Here is a 27,725-nt window from a genome sequence, read left to right as displayed (position 1 = left end):
CTGTGAAAGAGGCTGGAACAGTTACTTAATTACATGGGCAGAAGCATTCTTTTTAAACTACAGCACCCAAAATTCTTCAGCTAGCATATTGCCCAGCCAAGGATTGCCATAATAAAAACTTGTAATGTCTCTTGTACATATAATGTTGCATAGGATGGGGAATTTCAGCAGATATTATATCAGGTTACCTTCTCAAATTTCCTCTTCTTCACAATCATTAGTGGTACAGAAGCTGTTACGAGTTTTTATTCTGACAACCCTACTCAAAAGTAATAATTCAAATTGGACCTCCAGTTTTCTAGCCTACAAATGGAGCTATAAAAATAGGACGGTTTGCTTCAATTGGTTCTAGAAAAATGCCAGTAAATTCATTTACCATCAGAGTTTTTTTTTCCTATTATGTATAGGAGATTGTATCCTGTCCCTATTTTAATTAGTCATTGAGTTAAAGATATTGCTGATATGTATATAGATGCCATAAAGTTATGAAGTCAAAATTCAAAGCTTCTTTCGTTATACTGTACTAGCTGTGTCCGGCCACGCATTGCTGTGGCTTTGTTTGGTGGTGTCTGTATTTTATAGGCAGTGTGGAAGAGGCCTAAGTGAGGCCTAACTTTGCCTGTCCCCTGGGCTGAGTGGGTTGCTAGGAGACCAAGTGGGTAGAGCTTAGCCTTCTAACTGGCAGCAATTGGATAAAAACAATTATTCCTCTCCCTCTAATTAGGACTTTATTTTTCTTTTCTTTTTGTTGTATCAACCTAGAGGCATGGATGAGGGGTTGTGCAGTCAATTTTTGAGGTTGTGGGGTGTTTAGTTTTGTTGTTTTGTCGGTCGCCAGGATTCCATCACTCTTTTATATATATAGATACTAATGATCTTTCAATTTGTAGTCAACACTGTTCGGGTAAAATGCAAGGGTCCTTTGAACTACCATAGTAGCTAGCACAGAGATAGCTCAAAGAGGCATTAAGAAATACATATATTTATATTTACAGTATACTCTCAGTGAACTGACATCCACGAGGATTGGAAGATGCTGGATAATTTCTGGTTGCATGAGAGTTACTACAGTATTAAAAAACAGACCTAATTAATACTATACCATACTATACACTCTGTATTGTCTTGATGTTAATATTGAAATACAGTTGTTAAAAAGCAAATAAAGACAAATAATAGTAAATGTAATGTAACACAGTTTTACTGTTTTATTGTATTATAAAAACAGCTTTTTTCAAGATTTGTTTCTCTCTTCTTTTTTTGCCTGTTGCTTGAGAGTTCCAGTTTCTTGAGTTCTGGTTAACTGAAAAACTACTGTATATTGTTTTCCCCCCATAGATTGGAATTCAGCAGCACTATTCCCTTGGGCAATACATAAGGAAGACATATTCAAAATTATTAAGTGAGGAATACAAGCGAAAAGAGGCAAGTACTGGAATCAACAATACATCTTTCCTGTTCATTTAACAGTAGCATTAGCATGAATGCAATGATGAAAGTACTTGTGATCAGGGTTTTTTGTTTCAGACAAGCAAATATGGGATACAAAATGGGGATTCATTTCTAAAAAAGTCACTGTTTCACACCTGATAGCAGCAACAGATGTAGTGCACCTTGTCTCAGAAACCCATGCATTTCCACATCCAGTTTGTGTTTCAGTAAAGTATATTTCCAGGTATACAGTTGGAAAATGTGTGTGGAAAATATGTACATCTTTTAAATATGTGCACATATATACTACAACCAGTAAGAAAATGTATCAAAACGTGTACCATACGAAAAACGTATGGAATTGATAAGCATACTTTAAGAAGCACATATACCAAAATATGTACAAATTTCCATTTGGAGGAGAAAGGAAAATCTCGTAACTTAACACAAAATGAGAGCAGAAAAACATTATTGGTGAGAGTCTGAAAAAGAGAATAAAAATGGTGAAATTTTACTTTCCCGTCCGTAAGGCAAATACGGCTCATAAATCAATTTACATTGGTCCCTGGTGGCCTATCAAGTTTTAATCCAGATTTGCAATTGCTACTGTATCTACTTCACGGGTACAAAACGTAATTCTTCTCTTTCAATTTGGGAGATACATGCAATGATTTCCTAATCTGTTTACAACACATATGGAGGATCTCATGCACATGATGGCTTAGAATCAAAAAATCATAGAGTTGGAAGAGACCTCGTGGGCCATCCAATCCAACCCCCTGCAAGTAGCAGGAAAATCTCATTCAAAGCACCCCCGACAGATGGCCATCCAGCCTCTGCTTAAAAGCCTCCAAAGAAGGAGCCTCCACCACAGTCCGGGGCAGAGAGTTCCACTGCTGAACAGCTCTCACAGTGATGTTCAGGTGGAATCTCCTTTCCTGTGGTTTGAAGCCATTGCTCTGCATCCTAGTCTCCAAGAAGCAGAAAACAAGCCTGCTCTCTCCTCCCTCTGACTTCCCATGACATATTTATACATGGCCATCATGTCTCCTCTTAGCCTTCTCTTCTGCAGGCTAAACATGCCCAGCTCTTTAAGCCACTCCTCATGGGGCTTGTTCTCCAGACCCTTGATCATTTTAGTCACCCTCCTCTGGACACATTCCAGCTTGTCAACATCTCCCTTCATATGTGGTGCCCAGAATTGGACACAGTATTCCAGGTGTGGTCCGACCAAGGCAGAATAGAGGAGTAGCATGACTTCCCTGGATCTAGACACTAGACTCCTATTTATGCAGGCCAAAATCCCATTGGCTTTTTTTGTCACTGCATCACATTGTTGGCTCAAGTTTAACTTGTTGTTCACAAGGACTCCAAGATCTTTTTCACATATAATATAATAATAAGGATTCATCTGCTGTAAAGTGCTAACACGGCTGCTGTGTGTATTATTATGGTAAAATAACAACAACACAGAATCGACATGGCAGATAAGCCATTTTTTCCGGTTTCTTTTCTAGATCTATGTGTACAGTACAGATTATGATCGAACCATTATGAGTGCTCAGGCCAATCTGGCTGGTCTCTTTCCCCCTGTGGGTAAGCAGATCTGGAATAATAAACTCCTTTGGCAACCAATACCGGTTCATACAATGCCTCAGTCACAGGAAAAGGCAAGTAAATATGTGATGCTTTTAACGTATCAAATAAGAGAATTCTTAGCCTTGTGATACAGACACCAAGTTCCTACTTTGATAAGGTGGAGATCATAACAGGGGTTCTTGAACTATTTCCAGTTGCAACTCGTTTTTGCCTGAGAAATTATTATGCGATCCTTGATATTTGGTTATACAGTAGAGTCTCACTTATCCAACACTCGCTTATCCAACGTTCTGGATTATCCAACGCATTTTTGTAGTCAATGTTTTCAATACATCATGATATTTTGGTGCTAAATTCATAAATACAGTAATTACTACATAGCATTACTGCCTATTGAACTACTTTTTCTGTCAAATTTGTTGCATAACATGATGTTTGGGTGCTTAATTTGTAAAATCATAACCTAATTTGGTGTTTAATAGGCTTCTTCTTAAACTCTCCTCATTATCCAATGTATTCGCTTATCCAACGTTCTGCCGGCCCGTTTATGTTGGATAAGTGAGACTCTACTGTATAAAATATCTCTCCTTCCTTTCCCCAATCAGCCCCTCCCTTCTTTTTCCTCCACCCAAAGGCATTTCTTCCTTTTCTTAAATGAGAGCCGGCCTCCTCCTTCTCCTCCATACAGAGTGCAAAGCAAAAGCAGGGGGCAAAAATGACAGTCACAGTCCCCTATTAATATAACTCTGACACGAGAATGACGTAAATATGGATATATAAAAGAAGCTAGGAGAGTTGAGGATCAGTATAATCTGCTAAAAGCTAATCTACACATTCAAAAATATATGGCATAGCCCGGCTTTGATGTTATGTGCTTTCAAGTTGACTCGAATTCACAGTAACCCCATTTTAAGAATTTCTGGGCTTTATTTATTCATAATTTATTTATGCTCCATGCAGTCATGCCAGCCACATGACCTTGGAGGTGTCTACGGACAACGCCGGCTCTTCGGCTTAGAAATGGAGATGAGCACCAACCCCCAGAGTTGGTCACGACTGGACTTAACGTCAGGGGAAAACCTTTACCTTTACCTATTTATTCAGAACAAGTTTGCCATTTCCCTCGTTTGAGGCTGAGATAATGTGATTTACTCAAGGTCACCAAGTGGGTCTCCGTGGCTGAGACCAGATTCAAATCCTGGTTACATGAACTTGTAGTCCATCACCCAAACCACTGCACCATATTGGTTGTATTTTTATTTAATTTAACCATTTCAGAATGCAGACAAAGGAATTAGATATCAATTGTTCCTATGTATAGAAAACTGGTGTGGTGAAGAGAAGGATTTTCTCTGTCTTTCTTCTCAATACAGTGTCAAAAAATGTATTGTGTGTATTTCTGCAGTTATATAGCACAGTAGAGTCTCACTTATCCAAGCTAAATAGGCCGGCAGAAGCTTGGATAAGCGAATATCTTGGCTAATAAGGAGGGATTAAGGAAAAGCCTATTAAACATCAAATTAGGTTATGATTTTACAAATGAAGCACCAAAACATCATGTTATACAACAAATTTGACAGAAAAAGTAGTTCAATACACAGTAATGTTATGTTGTAATTACTGTATTTACGAATTTAGCACCAAAATATCATGATATATTGAAAACATTGACTACAAAAATGGCTTGGATAATCCAGAAGCTTGGATAAGCGAGACTTGGATAAGTGAGACTCTACTGTAGTTATTCAGTAAATACATACCATAGAAACCAGATGCTACCTGGTCTTGGAAACTAACCAGGGTTAGTATTTTGATGGGAGACTGCCAATGAATACCAGGTGCAGTAAACAGTATTTCAGAAGAAGGAACTGGTAAGAATAACTGTGAACATTCCTTGCCTAAGAAAACCCTATGAAATGTATGGGGTTGCCATAATTCAATGGGCAAGTTGAAGGCACTTACCAATATATACACTTAGCGAAATATAAAACTGGGGCCTCTCTATGTTGTCTTGGAAAGCGTCCAGTTAGGATGGCAACATTGCAATATTACAGTAGTGGTGTACAGTAGTCACACTTGCCCATTAGAAAAGCTTTCACAATATGCAAATTTGAGAAATTAGAGTACGGCAAGCCTAGGCACAGCTCTCATAATAATCATAGTTCCTTGAAGCCAAGACAGGGTGGCAACATGGGACCAAGGGGGAAAAACCTTCCCCTTCCTATTTTGCTATTCACCTTTATTGCTTTTTGTGCACTGCTACAGATTTAAAGGATGAGGAGGGGAAATGGTATTTGTGAGTGATATGGTAAGAATGACCTTATGGTATAAAATGACAGGGAAGACATCAAAATAGATGAGAAGGAAAGTTGAAGTTCTTCCTTATTTAACTTTTGATCCAAACCAAACATGTAAAAAGAACCCCAGTTTGCATGAGTTTGGAGAACTTTGCATCCAGGTGAATGAAACCTAGCATAGGCCGAATACAGGGACTAGCTGCTTTAAAACATTGCTTTGGTTTCATATGGACAACAGGGCTGGGAATAGTAATGTTTATTTATTTATTTATTTATTTATTTATTTATTTATTTATTTACAGTATTTATATTCCGCCCTTCTCACCCCGAAGGGGACTCAGGGCGGATCACATTACACACATAAGGCAAACATTCAATGCCTTTAAAATAGAACAAAGACAAGACAAACATAGGCTCCGAGCTGGCCTCGAACTCATGACCTCTTGATCAGAGTGATTTGTTGCAGCTGGCTGCAGCTGGCTGGCTGCTCACCAGCCTGCGCCACAGCCCGGGCCCTACCTCCTCCCAACAACTATGAATCCTTCTACATCATTGAACACACTACACTGAAATTTGGAGGACCCTGCTGAATGGGATGAGCTAGACCAGTGGTTCTCAACCTGGGGTCCCGAGATGTTTTTGGCCTTCAACTTGCAGAAATCCTAACAGCTGGTAAATTGGATGGGATTTCTGAGAGTTGTAGGCCAAAAACATCTGGGGACCCCAGGTTAAAAACCACTGAGCTAGACCGAGCTAGACAGGAGTGGACTTGCTGAAAATTTAGTAAGAGCACCTTCTGTGAGCAGACAGCTCTTCTCTTTACAGATGGCAAATCCATCTGTATGGATGGTGATGGTTGGGTGGGGCAAATGGGCACATATAATTATTCCCAAACTGTACCATACAGGGAACTGATTCTTGGATTCATCAAAGAAGTCTTAGGCATAATCCATAGGGAAAGCATGACTTTGTGAAACTGTACACACACAAAATAAAACAAAATAATACTTTTAAAAAATGACTTCACCAAAACATTTATTTACTTATTTACAGTATTTATATTCCGCCCTTCTCACCCCGAAGGGGACTCAGGGCGGATCACACTATACACATATAGGGCTAACATTCAATGCCCATATACACATAGAACGGAGACAGAGAGACAGACGCAGAGGCAATTTAACCTTCTCCTGAGGGGATGTTCGATTCTGGCCACAGGGGGGAGCAGCTGCTTCATCATCCACTCTGACCGCACTTCCTCATTCCAACGTCGTAAATTAGTTAAACTTGCCTCCCCACTTTTTATAAGTGGTACCTTATCTCCTACTTGATAGATGCAACTATCTTTCGGGTTGCTAGGTCAGCAACGAGCAGTGGCTATTATTTATTTTTAATTGACGGGTGCTCGCCCTGCCACGGGCTGGCCTCGAACTCATGAACTCAGAGTGATTTAATGCAGCAGGCTGCTCACCAGCCTCCGCCACAGCCCGGCCCCTTTTCCCTTTGCTTTCAAGATTTCCCTGCCCAACAGGTTTATGCCTGGCAGGTAGATGATGAAAATATTTTCACCTGTCCTGGTAATCAATCATCTCTCAGGCAATGACCAGAATATTTTGAAAGTAGAGAAACCCTTTTGCCTTGCTTCGTCCCATGGTAGATTTGCCAAAGAAGGCTCTCTGTTGTAATTGAATTAAGTCAAAGTTTTGAAAACATCAAACATGGGTGGAAGAGAGTTTAAGCTTATTATCTTCCCACAGAGTAATTTAAGAAAATGTAGAGCAAACAACCTTTGGTTAAGAAACAGGGTTGTGTCCTACCACACCTATCTCCACCTTGTATTGTTCTTTTGTTCATATTCTCTACTTTGCAGTGAGAAAATGTTTCAACCTGAGGGTCAGATTATAGGTTCTGGATAAGTATGTTGGGAGCATGAATCAGACATGTGCAGGTCATGGTCTAAAGTGAATTGGCCACCTACAGACAAGCAGCTCCCAATGTGTTTGTTGTCCTCACACGTCCACATACATGGACACATGCATACATATATGAATGTACAGTGTTCTCTCACTTATCGCGGGGGTTACATTTGAGGACCACCCACTAAAAGTGAAAATCCACGAAATAGGGACACTATATTTGTGTTGTTTATAATCCCACTGATCCTGTCTGACTGTGTTGTTTACAACCTCACAAAGCTGCTTCAGGCTCCTTATCTCTCCCTTTGGCTTCTCCTTCCTTCCTTCCTTAGGCTTTTCCTTAGGAAGGAAGGAGAAAGTAAGAGAGAGGAAGGAAGGAAAAGTCATAGTTTTTATGGTTTATTATATTATTTTAGTGTTTATTGAAAAACCGCAAAACAGCGAATCCGTGAAAAGTGAACCGTGAAGTAGTGAGGGAACATTGTACTGTACTTTGAGCATACTTACTCTGCCCCAAATCCCTAATATGTGAAGAAGACATCATACTTGGAATAATAATGAATCCAATTATTATAAATAATAGATATTATCAGGAAATAAATATTATCAGCTAATAACATTTTTATTTGTATTTTAGTTGCTATCATATCCTAGTCGCACCTGTAAGCGTTTTCTTGTCCTTCTAAAAGAAACCATGGCTGCAAAAGAAGTCCTGGGTAAAGTAAAGCCAAAAATGGTAAGAAACTGGAGGTAAACATGGGACAAATGTTTTGGGAAGTGGGCATATTGATTGGTGGACTAACTGCAATGTCAGAGCTAATCATTATAGTGATATCTGGCAATGCAGGATCTCAGCTAACACAAGGCTATTTTCCCTTTTTATGGTATCCTGAATAGTTTTCCTACCTGAAAGACAAGGTGTTTTTTAATCAATGCATTATCCCGTCGTGTGAACTGTAACAATCAAAATAGGTGTGTCAAGTTCCTCATCCCTCCATGTTGTCCATCTTTTCCCTTATTTTCATTTCTATACCTCGATCCTTTCACCAACCCACTATTGCTGTTCTTATTTTTTTAAAAAACTTTACTAGTTAATTTACAGAACAATAGCATATATTGAGAGAGAAAATAATATACAAACAAAAAGTAATATGATTTTTAAAAAAGATCAGCAAAGAAAAGAAAGAAATCTACATTTGACTTCAACCTGTCCTAACAATGGCTGTACATCTATATATATAAAAGGATAATGAAATTTCGGCCTAGGACAAAACAACAAAACGACACATCCCAGAAACACTAAACTTAGCAACACAACCCCTCATCCATGCCTCTACGTTCATACAACAAAAAGAAAAGAAATATAAAGTCCTAATTAGAGGGAGAGGAATAATTGTTTTTATCCAATTGCTGCCAGTTAGAAGGCTAAGCTCCACCCACTTGGTCTGCTGTCAGTTAGAAGGCTAAGCTCCACCCATTTAGTCTCCTAGCAACCCACTCAGCCCAGGGCCACTTCAATCAGGCCTCTTCCACACTGCCTATAAAATACAGATTATCTGATTTCAACTGGATTATATGGCAGTGTAGACTCAATATGAGCACCAACCCCCAGAGTCAGACACGACTAGACCTAATGTCAGGGGAAAACCTTTACCCTTTACTTTAACTACCACCAATTCCTCAATACTTTATTTCCCATGCCACCATACTTCACCACAGCAACGCGTGGCCGGGCACAGCTAATTCTATTATATAAAATAACTTTCCCCATTATAATTACTATTTCTATACTTCTACAGCTTGCCCAAGCCAGTTATCAAAACCAATTATCTACATCAACATATTATTCTCTTTTTTTCTGAAAAAAGACTATCGTTCCCATTCTTTTGAAAATGTTACCGCTGACTTCTCATCAATAATATGTCATTTTAGGTAAATCAGTCAATTTCAACAGTGAAAGTAATTCCCTTCTGTTTCCCCCATCTAAATGAGATCTTATTTTATTTCAGTTTATCTATTATGAAACCATATTATTTTCTCTTGTGTAGAAATACGGTGGGTATTTCTATAAAAACTACCACCTTCTTGCTTTCATTCTCCTTTCATTATGTTGTTGTGTACGGGATCTCGAATCTTATTCCTGATGAAGTGAACAATCACATCTAATTTTGTATTTTTCTTACTATGGAATTACCTATGTAATTTGATAACAGCTATCTTTTCCAACTCATCACATTGCTTCTCCATAAGAGTAGCTTGAATATTTTCATTTGGTTGTTCTGAAATACAGTAGAGTCAAACTTATCCAATATAAATGGGCCAGCAGAATGTTGGATAAGCGAATATGTTGGATAATAAGGAGGGATTAAGGAAAAGACTATTAAACATCAAATTAGGTTATGATTTTACAAATTAAGCACCAAAACATCATGTTATACAACAAATTTGACAGAAAATGTAGTTCAATACGCAGTAATGCTATGTAGTAATTACTGTATTTACTAATTTAGCACCAAAATATCACAATGTATTGAAAACATTGACTACAAAAATGCGTTGGATAATCCAGAACGTTGGATTAAGTGAGCGTTGGTTAAGTGAGACTCTACTGTAATTCCGAAAATATTGACATGTTTTACATTCCTCCCAGTTCAGTCAATGCAATCACACTCACATTCTCGATTTTTCCATTTTTTTTCTCTACAACTTCTCTTTCTTGTTTTAGATTCTAGACTTTTTAATTTATGCATTACAGTTTTGTCAAAGTATTTCACTTCTCTCTCTACATTTCTCGTTTCCCATCTACAATGTTTCAACTCTCTTTTAAAATCAGAGTCCGTTTGTGCTATCGTAAGTTTTAAGGACTTCAGCTCATCTAAACTCACTTGTGACATAGCTCCAGATTTTCCTGTCATTTCTACTGATCCTCTTCTTTCATATGCTCTGATCTTAGATCTAAGTCCAGAGTTCATAATATCAGCAAAAGTAAAAGAGAAGAAAACACTGACTGCAATGACTTATTTTGACCACCAGATGTGACCCTCTGCACATTTATTTATTGTGTCAGAAACGAATTTTATTCTGCTTAGAAATGGAAATGAGCACCAACCCCCAGTCTAACACAACTAGACTTAATGTCAGGGGAAAACCTTTACCTTTACCTAAGATGCTGAACCTGATTTTTTTTTTTTAAGTTCAGACTTGGGCACATCTATACAAGCTTTTGTGCACATCAAACAATTATTTCAGAGGCGTCCAAAGAAAATGACGGATATCCACAAAAGCACATGTTAGAATAAGCAAATTAATTTCAAAATTGCTACTGGGTTCTTTTATTCCTTTTAATGCTGGTTTTATTAGATATTAAAAAATTTCTTACCTTTTCATTAAGTTTGATTTTATTGGCTTTGTGTTCAATTTTTCGTTCATTCATTTATTTTACGCATTGCCTTTGAATTGAGCACTGAATACCAAGTTTCAAATTGGTCAGAAAAGTTTGTTTAAAAACATATTTGCAGAAAGAGGTCTGAAATGTGCACACATTGATCTGATTGGACAAACCATTGACACTTCTTTTGTTTTATTTTGCAGAAATTCATTGGTAAAATGGCAGCTAAAATGGGATTTGATACAAAGAGTGTTCTCGATTTTACCAATCATAAACTCTGGAATGCCTATGATGCTTTAATTGTCCAGGTATTTATATTAATTTATATTAATTTATATTTAATTGTCCAGGTATTAAACTACTATGGGCGTTTCCACACTGCCATTTATCCCATGATTGGATCCCAGATTATCTGTTTTAAACTGGAATATATGAGGCCCCACTGCCAGATAACCTGGGATAAACAACCTGGAAAGGCCCTCCAACTGTCATAAAATAGAATACAACAGTGATGCTACTACCAGTAGTGAAGGCTTTTTCTATGCAGGCACCTTCCCCAAGAAGCCAAGAAGTCATCATTTTCTTTTCATATAAAATCCAGATTATCTGCTTTAAACTGGATTATATGGCAGTGTAGACTAATTTAATCCAGTTCAAAGCAGATAAAGTGGATTATCTGTTTGATAATCTGGATTATATGGCCGTATAGGAGGGGCCTCAGGCAAAAAGCAAACCACTGAACATCTCCCATTTTTTACGTTCTTCATGGATAACTTTGGCCATTTTGACCACACACTGACATTGCTTTGCCATATGTTTCCCAGTTTTCCTCTGTGATATATTGGAGAGTTTGAGGCTCCTTCCACACAGTTGAATAAAATTCAACATTATCTGCTTTGAACTGGGATATATGGCAGTATGGACTCAGGTAACCCAGTTGAAAAGCAGATATTGTGGGTTAACTGCCTTGATATTCTGGGTTATATGGCTGTGTGGTAGGGCCCCGAGGCTCCTTCGACACTGACATATAATCCAGATTATCAAAGCAGATAAACCATATTACAGTAGAGTCTCACTTATCCAACATCCGCTTATCCAACATTCTGGATTATCCAACACAGTTTGCCTCCCATCCCGATCCACAGCTGTTTCTCTAGGCAGCAAGGATTGAACTTTTTATGGATTTAATTTCCGACAATGTTGCTACTGTAAATTCATTTTATGTGATTCTATCTTTATTTGTAGTCAATTTGTTAGTAGCCAATGTTTAGAATATATTGCGATGTTTTGGTGCTAAATTCATGAATACATTAATTACTACATAACGTTACTGTCTTTTGGACTGCTTTTTCTGTCAATTTGTTGTAAAACATGATGTTTTTGGTGCTTAATTTGTAAAATCATAGGCTTTTTCTTAATCCCTCCTTAGAATCCAACATTTTTGCTTATCCAACGTTCTGCTGGCCCGTTTATGTTGGATAAGTGAGACTCTACTGTATCTGCTTTGAACTGGATAAAATAATCTGGATTTTATATGGCAGTGTAGAAGGGGCCTGAGCTCTATGTTTTACATGTGCTATGAAGGCTGAAATGACAGCCTACAATATCACTCATCTTCTCCACAGATATGGAACAAAATGATGGTTGGAATAGGGTTGGTAGTGAACTTCTCTTTCCAGCTTGGATTTCATCCCCTACTCAGCACATAGCAAATATGATTATTGTGAGCATTGTTTTAAAAAATGCCTCTGGGCTTAATGAAAGTGACCTAAACCAAATTTTGCACAGATGACAGAAATGCTCAGTGCACCAAGCAAAAACTGAGTCTGGCCTCTTCTACACTGTCCTTATATTCCAGGATCTGATCCTAGGTTATATGCTTTGAACTGGATTATATAAGGGCCCTTCCAGACAGGCCATATCTCCCAGGATATGATCCCAGGTTTTCCGATTTAATATGAGTCTGCACTGCCAGATAATCTCAGATAAACAGATAATCTGAGATCAAATCTTGACATAAGGACAGTGTAGAAGGGGCCTCTATGAGATTCCCTTCCCCTCTTGCCTTTTATCCCAGGCTCCTTCTACACTGCCATATAATCCAGTTCAAAGCAGATAGTCTGGGCCATTGAGTCCAATCCCCTTCTGCCTTTGTGCGCCAAAAGCACAAGCAAAGCACCCCTGACAGATGGCAACCCAGCCTCAATGTTAATAATAATAATAATAATAATAATAATAATAATAATAATAATAATAATAATAATAATAATAAAGAGGGTTGGAAGAGACCCCTTGGGCCATTTAGTCCAATCCCCTTCTGCCCCTGTGCACCAAAAGTACAAGCAAAGCACCCCTGACAGATGGCCACCCAGCCTCAATGTTAATAATAATAATAATAATAATAATAATAATAATAATAATAATAATAATAATAAAGAGGGTTGGAAGAGACCCCTTGGGCCATTTAATCCAACTCCTTCTACCTTTGTGCACCAAAAGCACAAGCAAAGCATCCCTGACAGATGGCCACCCAGCCTCAATGTTAATAATAATAATAATAATAATAATAATAATAATAATAATAATAATAATAATTGTGCGGTTTTCTGGCATTGTGTATTTCTGCCGCTTCTGTGACTGTTCATTTGGGTTTTGATGATTCCGTAGCCCACTTGTCGATGGATGTCCAGAATCAGCAGCATCCACCGCGGTCCTTTTTATCCTGGGCGACGACCGAGCCAGTATAGACTTCGTTTGGGTTTGATTCTCCATAATGCTAATGGGTTAGGTGCTCTTAGTTCTGCTCCTCAGCTGAGGCCTCTCTGGCTTGGTTGGACCTGCTGGTAGTTACACTACCGCCAGCACAGCCCTCAGTCATCATTGGAGCAGGTAAGCCCCCCCACCACGTCAAGGTGGCACCTGCGGAGGGGTTTTGTTGGATACAAAAGGATCCAACAAAAGGAGCAGCACCAGGAAACTACAGGCCAATAACGTGTCTGCCCACTATGTTTAAACTACTGACTGGCATCATAGCTGACAGAATTCAAGACTATCTTGAAGAAAAAAACATCTTGCCAGATGAACAGAAAGGCAACAAACGGAAAAGCAGGGGCACAAAAGACCAGTTATTGATTGACAAAATGATCCTGGAGAACTGTAAGAGCCGAAAAGCTAATCTTCACATGACGTGGATTGACTACAAAAAGGCCTTTGACTCACTCCCACACAGCTGGATCATCAAGTGCCTGGACGCCATCGGGATTTGTAAAAACGTTGGCACCTTCATTGAAAACATGATGGAGCACTGGAAAACTGAACTGTTTGTTGGGAATGAAAGCTATGGACTTGTCAACATCAGAAGAGGAATTTTCCAGGGAGATTCATTGTCCCCTCTGCTTTTCATTATTGCCATGATCCCTCTGTCAACAATCTTACAAAAAACAAATCTCGGCTACCAAACATCTAAGAATTCTCACAAAATTTCACATTTGATGTACATGGATGACCTGAAGCTATATGGGAAAACAGAAACTGAAATTCAGTCTCTGACCAACACTGTCCGAATTTTTAGCACTGATATCAACATGGAGTTTGGTTTGGACAAATGTTCGACAGTGGCATTGAAGAAGGGAAAAATCATTGAAAGTGAGAGCATAAATATGCCTAATGGCCAAACAATAAAGTGTCACCAGCCAGAGGCCTATAAATATCTGGGCATATTACAGCTGGACAACATCAAGCATGAACATGTGAAAACTGTGGTCAGCAAAGAATACACACAAAGGGTCAGAAAAATTCTCAAAAGCAAGCTCAATGGAGGCAACACCATCAAGGCCATAAACACCTGGGCCATACCTGTCATAAGATATACTGCTGGCATCATAAACTGGACACAGATGGAACTGGACAATTTGGACAGAAAAACAAGAAAACTCATGACCATCCATCATTCCCTGCACCCCCGCAGCGATGTTGACCGGCTATATCTGCCTAGAAGATCAGGGGGCAGAGGACTCTTACAAGTCAAACAAGCAGTCAAAGAAGAAGAACATGCCCTGGCAGAATATGTAAAGCAAAGTGAAGAACCTGCTTTGATTGAAGTCAAAAATCAGAAACTCCTCAAAGCACAGCAGACAAAAAACCAGTACAAGAAAACCACACTACAAACTAGAGCTGACAACTGGCACAACAAAACATTGCATGGAAAGTTCCTTGACAAAATTGAAGGAAAAGCTGATAAGGAGAAGACCTGGCTCTGGCTCACAAATGGGACCCTGAAGAAGGAGACAGAAGGCCTGATCCTTGCAGCCCAGGAGCAAGCCATCAGGACAAATGCAATTAAGGCCAAGATCGAAAAATCAGCTGATGACCCAAAATGCAGACTGTGCAAGGAAACCGATGAAACCATTGATCATATCCTCAGCTGCTGTAAGAAAATTGCACAGACAGACTACAAACAGAGGCACAACTATGTGGCCCAAATGATTCATTGGAACTTATGCCTCAAGTACCACCTGCCAGCAGCAAAGAACTGGTGGGATCACAAACCTGCAAAAGTATTGGAAAATGAGCACGCAAAGATACTGTGGGACTTCCGAATCCAGACTGACAAAGTTCTGGAACACAATACACCAGACATCACAGTTGTGGAAAAGAACAAGGTTTGGATCATTGATGTTGCCATCCCAGGTGACAGTCGCATTGACGAAAAACAACAGGAAAAACTCAGCCGCTATCAGGACCTCAAGATTGAACTGCAAAGACTCTGGCAGAAACCAGTGCAGGTGGTCCCGGGGGTGATGGGCACACTGGGTGCCGTGCCGAAAGATCTCAGCCGGCATTTGGAAACAATAGACATTGACAAAATCACGATCTGCCAACTGCAAAAAGCCACCCTGCTGGGATCTGCACGCATCATCCGAAAATACATCACACAGTCCTAGACACTTGGGAAGTGTTCGACTTGTGATTTCGTGAAACGAAACCCAGCATATCTATCTTGTTTGCTGTGTCATACAACGTCGTTGTGTCAATAATAATAATAATAATAATAATAATAATAATAATAATAATAAGGGTTGTAAGAGAAGAAGAGACCCCTTGGGTCATTTAGCCCAACCCCCTTCTGCCCTTGTGCCGTGGGGGCCGGATAAATAGCTTCGATGGGCCGCATCCAGCCCCCAGGCCTTAGTTTGGGGAACCCTGGTCTAGATGTTATATGGCAGTATAGAAGGGACCCCAGTTCCCCTAATACAGTGGTTCTCAACCTTCCTAATGCCACGGCCCCTTAATAACATTATTTCCATTGCTACTTCATAACTGTAATTTTACTACTGTTATGAATCGTAATGTGAATATCCGATATGCAGGATGTATTTTCATTCACTGGACCAAATTTGGCACAAATACCCGATACGCCCAGATTGAATACTGGTGGGGTTGGAGGGTTGATTTTGTCATTTGGGATTTATAGTTCACCTACAATCAAAGAGCATTCTGAATTCCACCAACAATGGAACTGAATCAAACTTGGTACACAGAACTCCCATGACCAACAAAAAACACTGGGAGGAACTAACAGTAATTTAGGGGAGATGTAGTTCACCTACATCCAGAGAGCAATGTGGAATCAAACAATGATGGATCTGGACCAAACTTGTCGTGAATACTCAATATGCCCAAATGTATTGGTGGAGTTTGTGGAAAATAGACCTTGACATTTGAAGTTGTAGTTGCTGGGATTTATAGTTCACCTACAATCAAAGAGCCCCTTGAACCCCACCAACAGTAGAATTTGGCCAAACTTCCCACACAGAACCCCCCATGACCAACAGAAATCACTGGGGGGGGGGGGGGGTTGAGAGGAACTAACAGTAATTTAGGGGAGATGTAGTTCACCAACCTCTGGAGAGCACTGTGAACCCAAACGACAACGGATCTGGACCAAATTTGGCACAAAAATTCCTGATATGCTGAAATTTGAATACTAGTGGGGTTGTGGGGGATTGATTTATCATTTGGAAGTTGTAGTTGCTGGGATTTATAGTTCACTTACAATCAAACAGTATTTTGAACTCTACCAAGGATGGACTTGAACCAAACCTGGCACACAGAACTACCATTATTTATTTATTTATTTGCAGTATTTATATTCCGCCCTTCTCACCCCGAAGGGCAGATTACATTGCACATATAAGGCAAACATTCAATGCCATAACATAGAACAGAGACAGATGCAGGCACGGGCTGGCCTCGAACTCATGACCTCTTGGTCAGAGTGATTTGTTGCAGCTGGCTGCTAACCAGCCTGCGCCACAGCCAGGCCATGACCAACAGAAATATTGGAAGGGTTTGGTGGGCATTGGCCTTGAGTTTTGGAGATGTGGGTCACCTACATCTAGCCTTCTCTGCCAAAGGGGTTCCTAAGACCATCAGAAATATGTGGTTTCCGATGGTCTTTGGGGACCCCTCTGAGACCCCCTTTGTGACCCCCCACAGGGGTCCTGACCGCCAGGCCCTAATAGGAGCAGTTCCATCACAGAATTAGCCCATATAGCATCTGTTTGTTTTATTTCATTTTTTAAAAAAAATAAAACCAATTTTGTGCATTGTGTTCATCAACTTTGGGTCCTGTGTAAGCCAAAAAGTGCAGCAGAGGAGTTTTAAGACATATATAAATAGGAAAGGCTATAAAACAACAGAGCAAATGGGAATGAAAAAGGGACGGGTGTGCCACAGAGAAATCTTTCTTTTTCTTTATTGTAGCAAATTCATTCTCATCCTTTACCGGCTTGGGCCACCCCACAAGCTATGGGACAAATGAAACAGCTGATGGGGCTGGCTCTAAGTGCCTTGTTTGGGGTTCACAAAAGAGAAGAGAAATCACGGCTGCAAGGAGGTAAGCACAAAACCAAAAACAACACCTTCCCGGTAGGCTAAGGCAGCCTCTCCTAGCTCCTTGACAAGTATGCTGCAATCCAGACCTTATACCAGGTATGGGCGAACTTCAGCCCTCCACCAGCTGTTAGGAATTGTGGGAATTGAAGTCCAAAACACCTGAAAGGCCAACATTTATTTATGCTTGCCTTATACCCTGATTTCTTTGAGCAAGCAGTATATACAATAGAGTCTCACTTATCCAAGCCTCGCTTATCCAAGCCTCTGGATAATCCAAGCCATTTTGGTAGTCAATGTTTTCAATATATCGGGATATTTTGGCTAAATTTATAAATACAGTAATTACAACATAACATTACTGCGTATTGAACTGCTTTTTCTGTCAAATTTGTTGTATAACATGATGTTTTGGTGCTTAATTTGTAAACTGATACAGAACAATAATGCATGTGTATATACACTCTTGTAACAATCCCAAGAAATGTAATACAATTCAGGTTTCTACAACTCTATATTAAAGTAATTCTCTTCAAACTATATTGCATATAACAGAATTGCTTTCAGGATTTCATAAACAAAGGTACAATATCCATGTCATACTCTCACAAAGTACACTATATCAGAAGTAAATAACAGACATAAAGAGACAACTAAGTCCATATTATTCCTGGAGTTGAGTAGAATCTTGGGCCAATGTCAATAGTAGTAAAAATATTCAGTGTCCAAGATGACAGTTTCTATATTCAAAGGAATTCTTCGTTTGCTTCGCAACGCCAAGAACTGGAAAACAACAAGGTCTCCCAGGCTGTTCCCCTTGTTTCGTTATCACTTCCTCGGGTGTCGTGTCTGTTTTAATTTTATTGTGCTTAGCACGATTCTTATTAGTGGCTCTGGCTCTGTTTTAATTTGTAAAATCATAACCTAATTTGATGTATAATAGGCTTTTCCTTAATCCCTCCTTATTATCCAAGTTATTCGTTTATCCAAGCTTCTGCTGGCCCATTTAGCTTGGATAAGTGAGACTCTACTGTACCTGAACTAGACTGTATGGCAATGTAATCTAATATAATCCAGTTCAAAACAGATAATCTGGATTTTATCTGACAGTGTACACGGGGCCTGAGTGTCTTCTCAAAAACATTTTCCTCATCAGAAAAAAGTTACAATTGAAACAGTGAAAATAAGCAGATAATTCAGGTGTATTTCAAGGGATTCTGGACCTTGTGCAAAATAGAAAACTAACTGAGCATATTTGTGGAGAAATTGTTATATTCCTGGGAATATCTGAATTAGCATGGAGATCTCTGGGATATCTTACTGGAGTGCTTTACTGGAAAAGGAGGGAGCTAGACTGTTTAATTGATGACATCTGGAACAATAGATAGTATAATTAGAACAGGATGGACTCAACACTGATATTTTCATTAAGACATCCTAGTTTATTTATTTGTAGAAATGCTCTGACTCACTGCCTGCATATTATAATTTATTATGCTTTATTTTATATAATAAAAGAACATTCCTAAAATAAAAAGTGATACAACAGACCATAGGATAGTTCTGCCTGAAATGCAGGCATTTATATTCTACCATCTAAGGAAATACATTAAAAAGTATTTTTAATGTACTAAAAAGCAAAAATATACTATTCTAGGAGTAAGAACATGATTTATTACTAGCCTTAATGAAATATAGACTTATCATAAATGCACGTTGTATTATTCTTCTACATCTCTCTGTTAACCAAATGATGCTTGGAAAATCCTGACTAATATTATTATTATTATTATTATTATTATTATTATTATTATTATTATTATTATTATATTTTCCAACTGTTGTACTGGAACAACAATGATTGTTTAGTTTAACTTTAACAGTTTTTGGCAGTTCTTTACCAATGTCAGCTGCTTCTAACCTAGCGATTTTACTCGAAGTGTTTAATGCCAGTGCTAATGCTTTTTTGCTTTTGCTTTTTGGTGTGTTTCTTTACCAAGTACTTTCGCATTTTATATCGCCATTCGTTTATATATATATATATATATATATACACACACACACACACACACACATACATATACACTTTAGCTTTGTTTTTGGTTTTTGGGTTTTTTTCTCACTCTCTCCCTTTTTGATCCTTTTTTAATTGCAGTTTTCCCACTTTCTATACAATCAAATGTTCTCACTCTTTTGATGTTAATTTACTCTATCTTATAAGGTAAAACTTCAATAAAAATATATTTAAAATAATTTTTAAAAAGTTACAATTGTTTTGTCAAAGGAGCATAGTTATACCCTCATCACTCTCTAAACCAGTGGTTCCCAACCTTTTTTTTTGACCAGGGACCACTTGACCTCTATCCAACATTAGTACCAAAAGGATTACGAATCAGTTTTTGGTCAACTTTAGATTCAGGTTGGTTATTGTGTGTGCTGATTCAGAAAATTGCATTGGATAGACCACATCAGCTCTAGTTTCTGATACAGAACATATGCCATCCAGTAGTTACCATCTACTCGCCCACAGAAAACTACATTTAATAAACCTCAGCACTATAAGAGGGTTTCGCGAGACTAGTCGCTCTTGTTGCAACAGTGAGGCTGTGGACCATATTTTAGTTCTTGTGGACCACTGGTGATCCACGGACCACAGGTTGGGAACCACTGCCCTAAATTAAAGCACTTTACAGGTAACATCACTACTTGTAATGTGTTACTTCCAAGTTTTGCCAATTGCTCCTTGTACACTGCCATATAATCTAGGCTATCAAAGCAGATAATCCACATTATCTACTTTGAACTGAATTCTATGAGTCTACAACCCATTCTAAACTGCAATATAAAATCCACATGATCTGAGTTGAACTGGATTATATAATAAAATAATAATAAAACTTTATTTATATCAGGCCTGTAGCGAGGGGGCAGTTTTAGGGGTTCAACCCCCCCCCCCCCGGGCATTTTTCAGGTTATAAAAAAAACCTGGTTTACTCATGAATTTAAACTGGTTAACCAAATCCCCATGCTAAGTCTATGAGATGCAAAACATTAAGAGTCGCTCCAGGCACTATCTCAAGCAGATATTGACAGGTTTGTAGCGGGGAGAGGTGTGTGCTAGGGGTTCAACCCCCACCCCCCACCCCACCCCCCTGAAATTTTCAAAACCCCTCCCGATTTTTTTTTCTGGCTACGGCCCTGCGCCCTATCTCCCGGATGGGACTCGGGGCAGTTTCCAGTCATAAAAACAACACAAAGATTACATAACAATGTAATAACACATTATTAAACAAAGTAAAATAATACAATTATAACAATAAATAACACTTACATGACCAGATCAAGGGGACGGGAACCATAAACCCAATATATTAAAATATATGGCAGTGTAGACTAAGGGCCCTTCTACACAACCATAAAATCCAGAATATCAAGGCAGAAAATCCCACAATATCTGCTTTGAACTGGGTTGAATTGGATTATCTGAGTCCACACTGCCATATATTCCAGTTCAAAGCAGATAACGTGGGATTTTATTCAGCTGTGTGGAAGGGGCCTGAAATAATCCAGTTTAAATCAGATAATGTGGATTTTCTGGCTTGATAACTTGGATTATCTCGCCGTGTAGAAGTGGCCCATGTGTGATTTTTTTAAAAGTTGCTTTTGATTATGAAAGGAGCTGCAATTCAGAGGATCAGGAGATCATGCAGATTAAATAGTCAGATCAACAACAACAACAACAACAACAACAACAACAACAACACTTGGGAAGTGTTAATAATAATAACAACAACAACACTTGGGAAGAGTGTTCCAGTACAACAGCCAGCAGAGTGTCTGCTGTAGACTCATCTTGTTGTGTTTCAAATAATAATAACCATCCTTTTTTTACAGTAGTCAGACCCACTGTAAGCAGCAATATGTACTGAAATGCCTCGCAATTCCGTTAGCACTTTTTTTCTTTTTCATACCAATTTAGGTGTTCTTGTGAAAGCTATTCTGGATGACATGACAAAAGCTACCTATCCTAACAATGAACTGAAAATGAAAATGTATTCAGGAGTAAGTATTATTGACCATACATATAACTTCTTTTCTCTTGCTATTCCACTTCAAAATGCCAGTGAGGGTTTTAGAAATGTCCTTTCTCAATTCAAGTTTAAACTAAGGCCCCTTCTACATTGCCATGTAATCCAGATTATCAAAGGAGATAATCACCACTATCTTCTTTGAACTAGATTATATGAGTCCACACTGCCATGCAATCCAGTTCAAAGCAGATAATCTGGATTTTATATGGCTTTGTAGAAGGCCCTCACATAATCCAGTACAAAACAGATAATGTGGATTTTCTGCTTTGATTTTCTGGATTATATTGGGATTTTAAAAATTATTGGGACTTTAAAATTGTCTAGGAGGTAACATGACTTCTATGGCCAGTTATGATCTCCAGGAGGACCTGAAGATACAACTGTTATCATCCACTGAGGCCCCTTCTACACTGCCATATAATCCAAATTATCAAATCAGATAATCCAGATTATTTGATCTGAACTAGATTATATGGCAGTGTAGACTCATAAAATACAGTTCAAAGTAGATAATATGGATTTTATAATATGGCCGTGTAGATGCGACCCAAGTTACTGATAGTTGCCTTGCCTTAGGCTAGATCTACACTGCCATATAATCCAGATTATCAAAGCAGATAATCCAAATGATCTGTCTTGAAGTGGACTATAATAATAATAATAATAATAATAATAATAATAATAATAATAATAATAATAATAATAAGTTTATTTGTATCCCGCCTCCATCTCCCCCGAAGGGGACTCGGGGCGGTTTACAGCAAAATCAAAATACAAACAATGATAAAATATAAAACATCAGGCCAAAAACAAAACCAATAAAAAATATACACAATAAGTTAAAAACACAACGCAGAATTAAAACATCAGGTTAAAAGTGCACACTGCCATGTAATCCAGTTCAAAGCAGATAATCTGGATTTTATATGGCAATGTAGATGGGACCTTAGACCGCTTCCACACTGTCATATAATCCAGATTGTCAAAGCAGATAATCCATATTATCTGATTTAAACTGGATTATCTGAGTCCACACTGTCATATAATCCAGTTAAAAGCAGAAAATCTGGATTTTATATGGCAATGTAGAAGGGGCCTTAGTGTTGATAAGGACTGCAGTGTAAATCTGTTGTAACACTTGAGATTAACTGGAGCCTCTCTGACTGGATCTACATTGTCATATAATCCAGATTATCAAATCAGATAATCCAGGTAATCTGATTTGAACTGGATTATGTCAGTATATATTGCTATATAATCCAGTTCAAAGCAGTTAATCAGGATGTTATATGGCAGTGTAGATGGGGCCTCTCACAAACTTTGAAAGAAAGGTGGCATCACCAACATCAGCTTCACAATTACTTCTAGTAGTACTATTTGTGTTCACTAACATATTTTCGATTATGATGGTTTTACAATTTTATTTTCTTTCTTTACATAGCATGATATGACAATAGCTGCCCTCCAAGTAGCCCTTAATGTTTTTGAGGCACATCTGCCTTCCTATGCTGCTTCCCAGTTTTTTGAACTATATAAAGAAGACAATGGGCAAGTATTGTTAACATTAAATAATCAACAATGGTTTACTGAAACACTACTCGTATTTTGAATCCAGACTGAACATACCATTTCTCCCCAAAATTAGTAATAGAGTTTCGCTTATCCAACATAAACAGGCTGGCAGAACGTTGGATAAGCGAAAATGTTGGATAATAAGAAGGGATTAAGGAAAAGCCTATTAAATGTGAAATTCCGTTATGATTTTACAAATTAAGCAGCAAAACATCATGTTTTACAACAAATTGACAGAAAAAGTAGTTCAATACATGGTAACGTTATCCAGTAATGACTGTATTTACAAATTTAGCACCAAAACTGTATTGAAAGCATTGGCTACAAAAACATTGTTGAATAATACAGAACGCTGGATGAGTGAAGGTTGGATAAACGAGACTCTACTGTATGTTCAAAGATGTGAAGAGAATCCGTTGTGTATCTTTTATGCTTGAAAATGTGATGTTCAAATGCTATTGAAAACTATTTTCCTAGATTTGGCTTTACATTTACAGTAGAGTCTCACTTATCCAAGCCTCGCTTATCCAAGCCTCTGGATAATCCAAGCCATTTTTGTAGTCAATGTTTTCAATATATCGTGATATTTTGGTGCTAAATTCGTAAATACAGTAATTACAACATAACATTACTGTGTATTGAACTACTTTTTCTGTTGAATTTGTTGTATAACATGATGTTTTGGTGCTTCATTTGTAAAATCATAACCTAATTTCATGTTTACTAGGCTTTTCCTTAATCCCTCCTTATTATCCAAGATATTCGCTTATCCAAGCTTCTGCTGGCCTGTTTAGCTTGGATAAGTGAGACTCTACTGTACTTAAGAAAGACAAAAGGAGACAAAAAGGGTTGGATCGCATTTATGGTGACTGCTTTCTTTTTTGTTTTGCTTACATGTATTTCTGTGTTATGCCAATTCTATGTAAGATTCCAATTCTTATAGATGGTAAGTTTAGGGTACATAGCTGAATTGCTAGATGGATAGGGCGATATGCAAACATATTTGCAAGATACATGAAAATATGTATCAACAGGTTACAATGTGAAGAGGTATCCCTATGAATGCTTTCCATCCATGCGTGCATGTCCATTTGTATCCAATTGACATAATTCATAACCGATTTTAATTCACACAACTCCTGATCTAACAAAGAAACCCCACATGCAAACCTTAGTAACATTTGCTCATTTCAATCCTTGTAACTTAAATATGCCTAACTGAAGAAGCCGGCTACCTTTAGATACAGTTTAGAATATTGTTCCATTGTGTGTGCTGAAATAAAATTGAATTTCCAGTTTATCGCCACTTGGTTAAAGACACCAAACACTGCAGATGTTGACTTATAACCAGTGGCATTTGATGACTCCTGTGTCAATCAGAGCTTTTGATCCAGGATATTAAAAGCCCACCAGAGTTCTGAACCCTATTTGTGACCAAGTTCATCACTTTAGATAGCTTCTGTAAAGTTGTCCAAAACCTGAAATGGATTTACAGATCAATTGCCATGCTTACTACAGTAGTGTCTCGCTTATTCAACGTAAACAGGCCGGCAGAACATTGGATAAGCGAATATGTTGGATAATAAGGGGAGATTAAGGAAAAGCCTATTAAACATCAAATTAGGTTATGATTTTACAAATTAAGCACCAAAACATCATGTTATACAACAAATTTGACAGCAAAAGTAATTCAATACACAGTAATGCTATGTAGTAATTACTGTATTTACGAATTTTAGCACCAAAATATCATGATATATTGAAAACATTGACTACAAAAATGTGTTGGATAATCCAGAATGTTGGATAAGCGAGTGTTGGATAAGTGAGACTCTACTGTACCAAAAGTCAGAAAGGCATCTTCGGCCTTTCTTTATAAGCAGGAGAGAACTGCACCCAAGGGTTTTCAAAACAGTTTTGAAATAAATATTTATTATTGCGCATATGTACCAGAGGTCTGCATTTATAAAAATAAAGAAATTTCAAACTTTCTAACTTTCTTCTCTTTTGGGGGGCACCACTAAATCAGTGGCTACACCATTGAGATGTACTATCGGGCTGATGTCAATGCTGAACGTCGTCTGCTCACTTTACCTGGCTGTGAAAAGGCATGTCCACTGGAGAAGTTTAAAAAACTGGTTTCTCCTATCCTAGCAGATAATGTGGAAGAAGAATGTAACAAAGTCTAGGACAGAATCATAAATGACAGGTAAGGTATTTGCATAATAATAATAATAACAACAACACTTTATTTATATTCTGCCCTATCTCCCCAAGAGGACTTAGGGCGGATCACAGTACACATACACGGCAAACATTAAATGCTGTTTGGACAGACAGGACAGAACAGACAGAAAGAAAGTATGTTGTGTCGATGTCCAGCTTTTGGTGACTTGGAGGTTGTGCTCAAATCCACAGGCAAGAGGCTACTATAACTAGAAATGTAATCCAATAATATAAACTATAAACCAGTAATTTATATATATGCTATTGTCATAGAACATTCAATGTGCAACCAAGGATGATAAAGATTCAAAATATACTAAATGCTTCAAAAACACGTCTCTAAACCAAAATATAATCCATGTGTTACCAACACACATACATTCATAGAAAGTAAAACTCTATATTCAGTTTTGAATCCTTGGTTGCACATTGAATGTTCTCTGACAATAGCATATATAGAAATTACTGTTTTATAGTTTACTAGCTGTGCCCGGCCACGCGTTGCTGTGGCGAAGTATGGTGGTATGGGAAATAAAGTATTGAGGAATTGGTGATAGTTAAGGTAAAGGGTCCCCTGGGCTGAGTGGGTTGCTAGGAGACCAAGTGAGCGGAGCTTAGCCTTCTAACTGGCAGCAATTGGATAAAAACAATTATTCCTCTCCCTCTAATTAGGACTTTATTTTTCTTTTCTTTTTGTTGTATCAACTTAGAGGCATGGATGAGGGGTTGTGCTGTCAATTTTCGAGGTTGTGGGGTGTTTACTTTTGTTGTTTTGTCCACTGCCGTGATGCCATCACTCTTTTATATATATAGAAGATATCAGGGGTCCCCAAACTTTTTAAACAGGGGGCCAGTTCATGGTCTCTCAGACCGTTGGAGGGCCGGACTATAGTTTTTTTAAAAAAAAAACTATGAACAAATTCATATGCACACTGCACATATCATATTTTGAAGTAAAAAAACAAAATGGGAACAAATAGAGCCTCAGTGTTAATTACAGTAATAATAATCATCATTATATAAATAATAAAAGGGGTTGGAAGAGACTCCATGGGCCATTTAGTTCAACCCCCTTCTGCCTTTGTGCACCAAAAGCACAAACAATGCACCCCTGATAGATGGCCACCCAGCCTCAATGTTATTGTTAATAATAATAATAATAATAATAATAATAATAATAATAATAATAATAATAATATATCACAGAGTCCTAAACGCTTGAGAAGCTTTCGACTTGTGATTTTGTGATTCGAAATCCAGCATATAGATCTCATTTGCTGTGTTATAATATGCCAATAATAATAATAATAATAATAATAATAACAACAACAACAACAACAACAACAAAGAGTTGGAAGAGACCCGTTGTGCTATTTAGTCCAACCCCCTTCTGCTTTTGTGCACCAAAAACACTAGCAAAGCACCCCTTAATAATTAATAATTAATAAAAGAATAATAAAAATACCATTATAAATTTAAAAAGCTTTGGAAGGCATGCACTGGATGAAGGAGGAGGAGGGAGCTGCTGCAGCAGCGGGGGCCGGATAAATGGCTTTGATGGGCCGCATGTGGCCTTAGTTTGGGGACCCCTGGTTTATATTATTGGATTACATTTCTAGTTATAGTGGCCTCTTGCCTGTGCATTTCAGGGAATCCTTTCTTTGTATTGTGCTCAAATCCAGCCACAGGAAGGTGCTGTCGCTTCATTCTCTATGACAAAGAGCCATTAGGATTTCCTCCTTCCTTTTGGTCGCAGGGCATTTTCTGGTATTTTCTTGTATGGTGTCGGGTACCTAATTTCTCTACATACAGCTATAAGCTGTTTTCGAACTGCTTAATAAACAGTGAGCTGGGCTGACAGTTGGGTGCTCACTCCGATCCAGGGCTTCGAACTGGCAACCTTTCAGTTAGTAGATCTTATTGCTGCTGGTAATTTAGCAGATGTGATAAATATACATTGGAGCACTTCAAGAAGTTCCTTCTTTGGACAGTTGTTTTCATAATTCCCTATTCAGCATGACCATAGTGTCTGGGGATTATGGATGTTAGAATCCAAATAGTAACTTTTCACACTCTTCATACCCATGTCTTGTGTGGTATCTCAAAAGGTATGATGATATTAGAAGTGGGAATGGTATTTTTAAAAGTCTATAAATTTGATTTTGCATTCTTTAAAACCCCAGGTTGATCACTTCCTTAACAGTACTACAGTGAGCCTCCGGTGGCCTAGGGGATAAAAGCCTTGTGACTTGAAGGTTGGGTTGCTGACCTGAAGGCTGCCAGGTTCAAATCCAACCCGGGGAGAGCGCGG

At 38.3% G+C, this 27,725-nt stretch overlaps 1 protein-coding gene across 1 annotated transcript in view; it reads left to right on the top strand.

Annotated features, from left to right (window-relative positions):
- The window catches only part of LOC107983016 (prostatic acid phosphatase), a 38,742-nt gene that overhangs the window by 7,927 nt on the left and 3,090 nt on the right, over positions 1–27,725 (top strand). The window contains exons 3-10 of the mRNA XM_016994674.2: positions 1,339–1,425; positions 2,949–3,101; positions 7,881–7,979; positions 10,835–10,939; positions 17,397–17,529; positions 21,505–21,587; positions 23,058–23,164; positions 25,218–25,397. Of these exons, the coding sequence (XP_016850163.2) occupies positions 1,339–1,425; positions 2,949–3,101; positions 7,881–7,979; positions 10,835–10,939; positions 17,397–17,529; positions 21,505–21,587; positions 23,058–23,164; positions 25,218–25,377 (927 nt within the window). The 3' untranslated portion in view covers positions 25,378–25,397. The remainder of the gene's footprint in view (positions 1–1,338; positions 1,426–2,948; positions 3,102–7,880; positions 7,980–10,834; positions 10,940–17,396; positions 17,530–21,504; positions 21,588–23,057; positions 23,165–25,217; positions 25,398–27,725) is intronic.

The sequence above is a fragment of the Anolis carolinensis genome, chromosome 6 (genome assembly GCF_035594765.1).
Source record: "Anolis carolinensis isolate JA03-04 chromosome 6, rAnoCar3.1.pri, whole genome shotgun sequence".
Lineage (NCBI taxonomy): Eukaryota > Metazoa > Chordata > Lepidosauria > Squamata > Dactyloidae > Anolis > Anolis carolinensis.
This window is presented reverse-complemented; position numbering and strand designations above follow the sequence as displayed.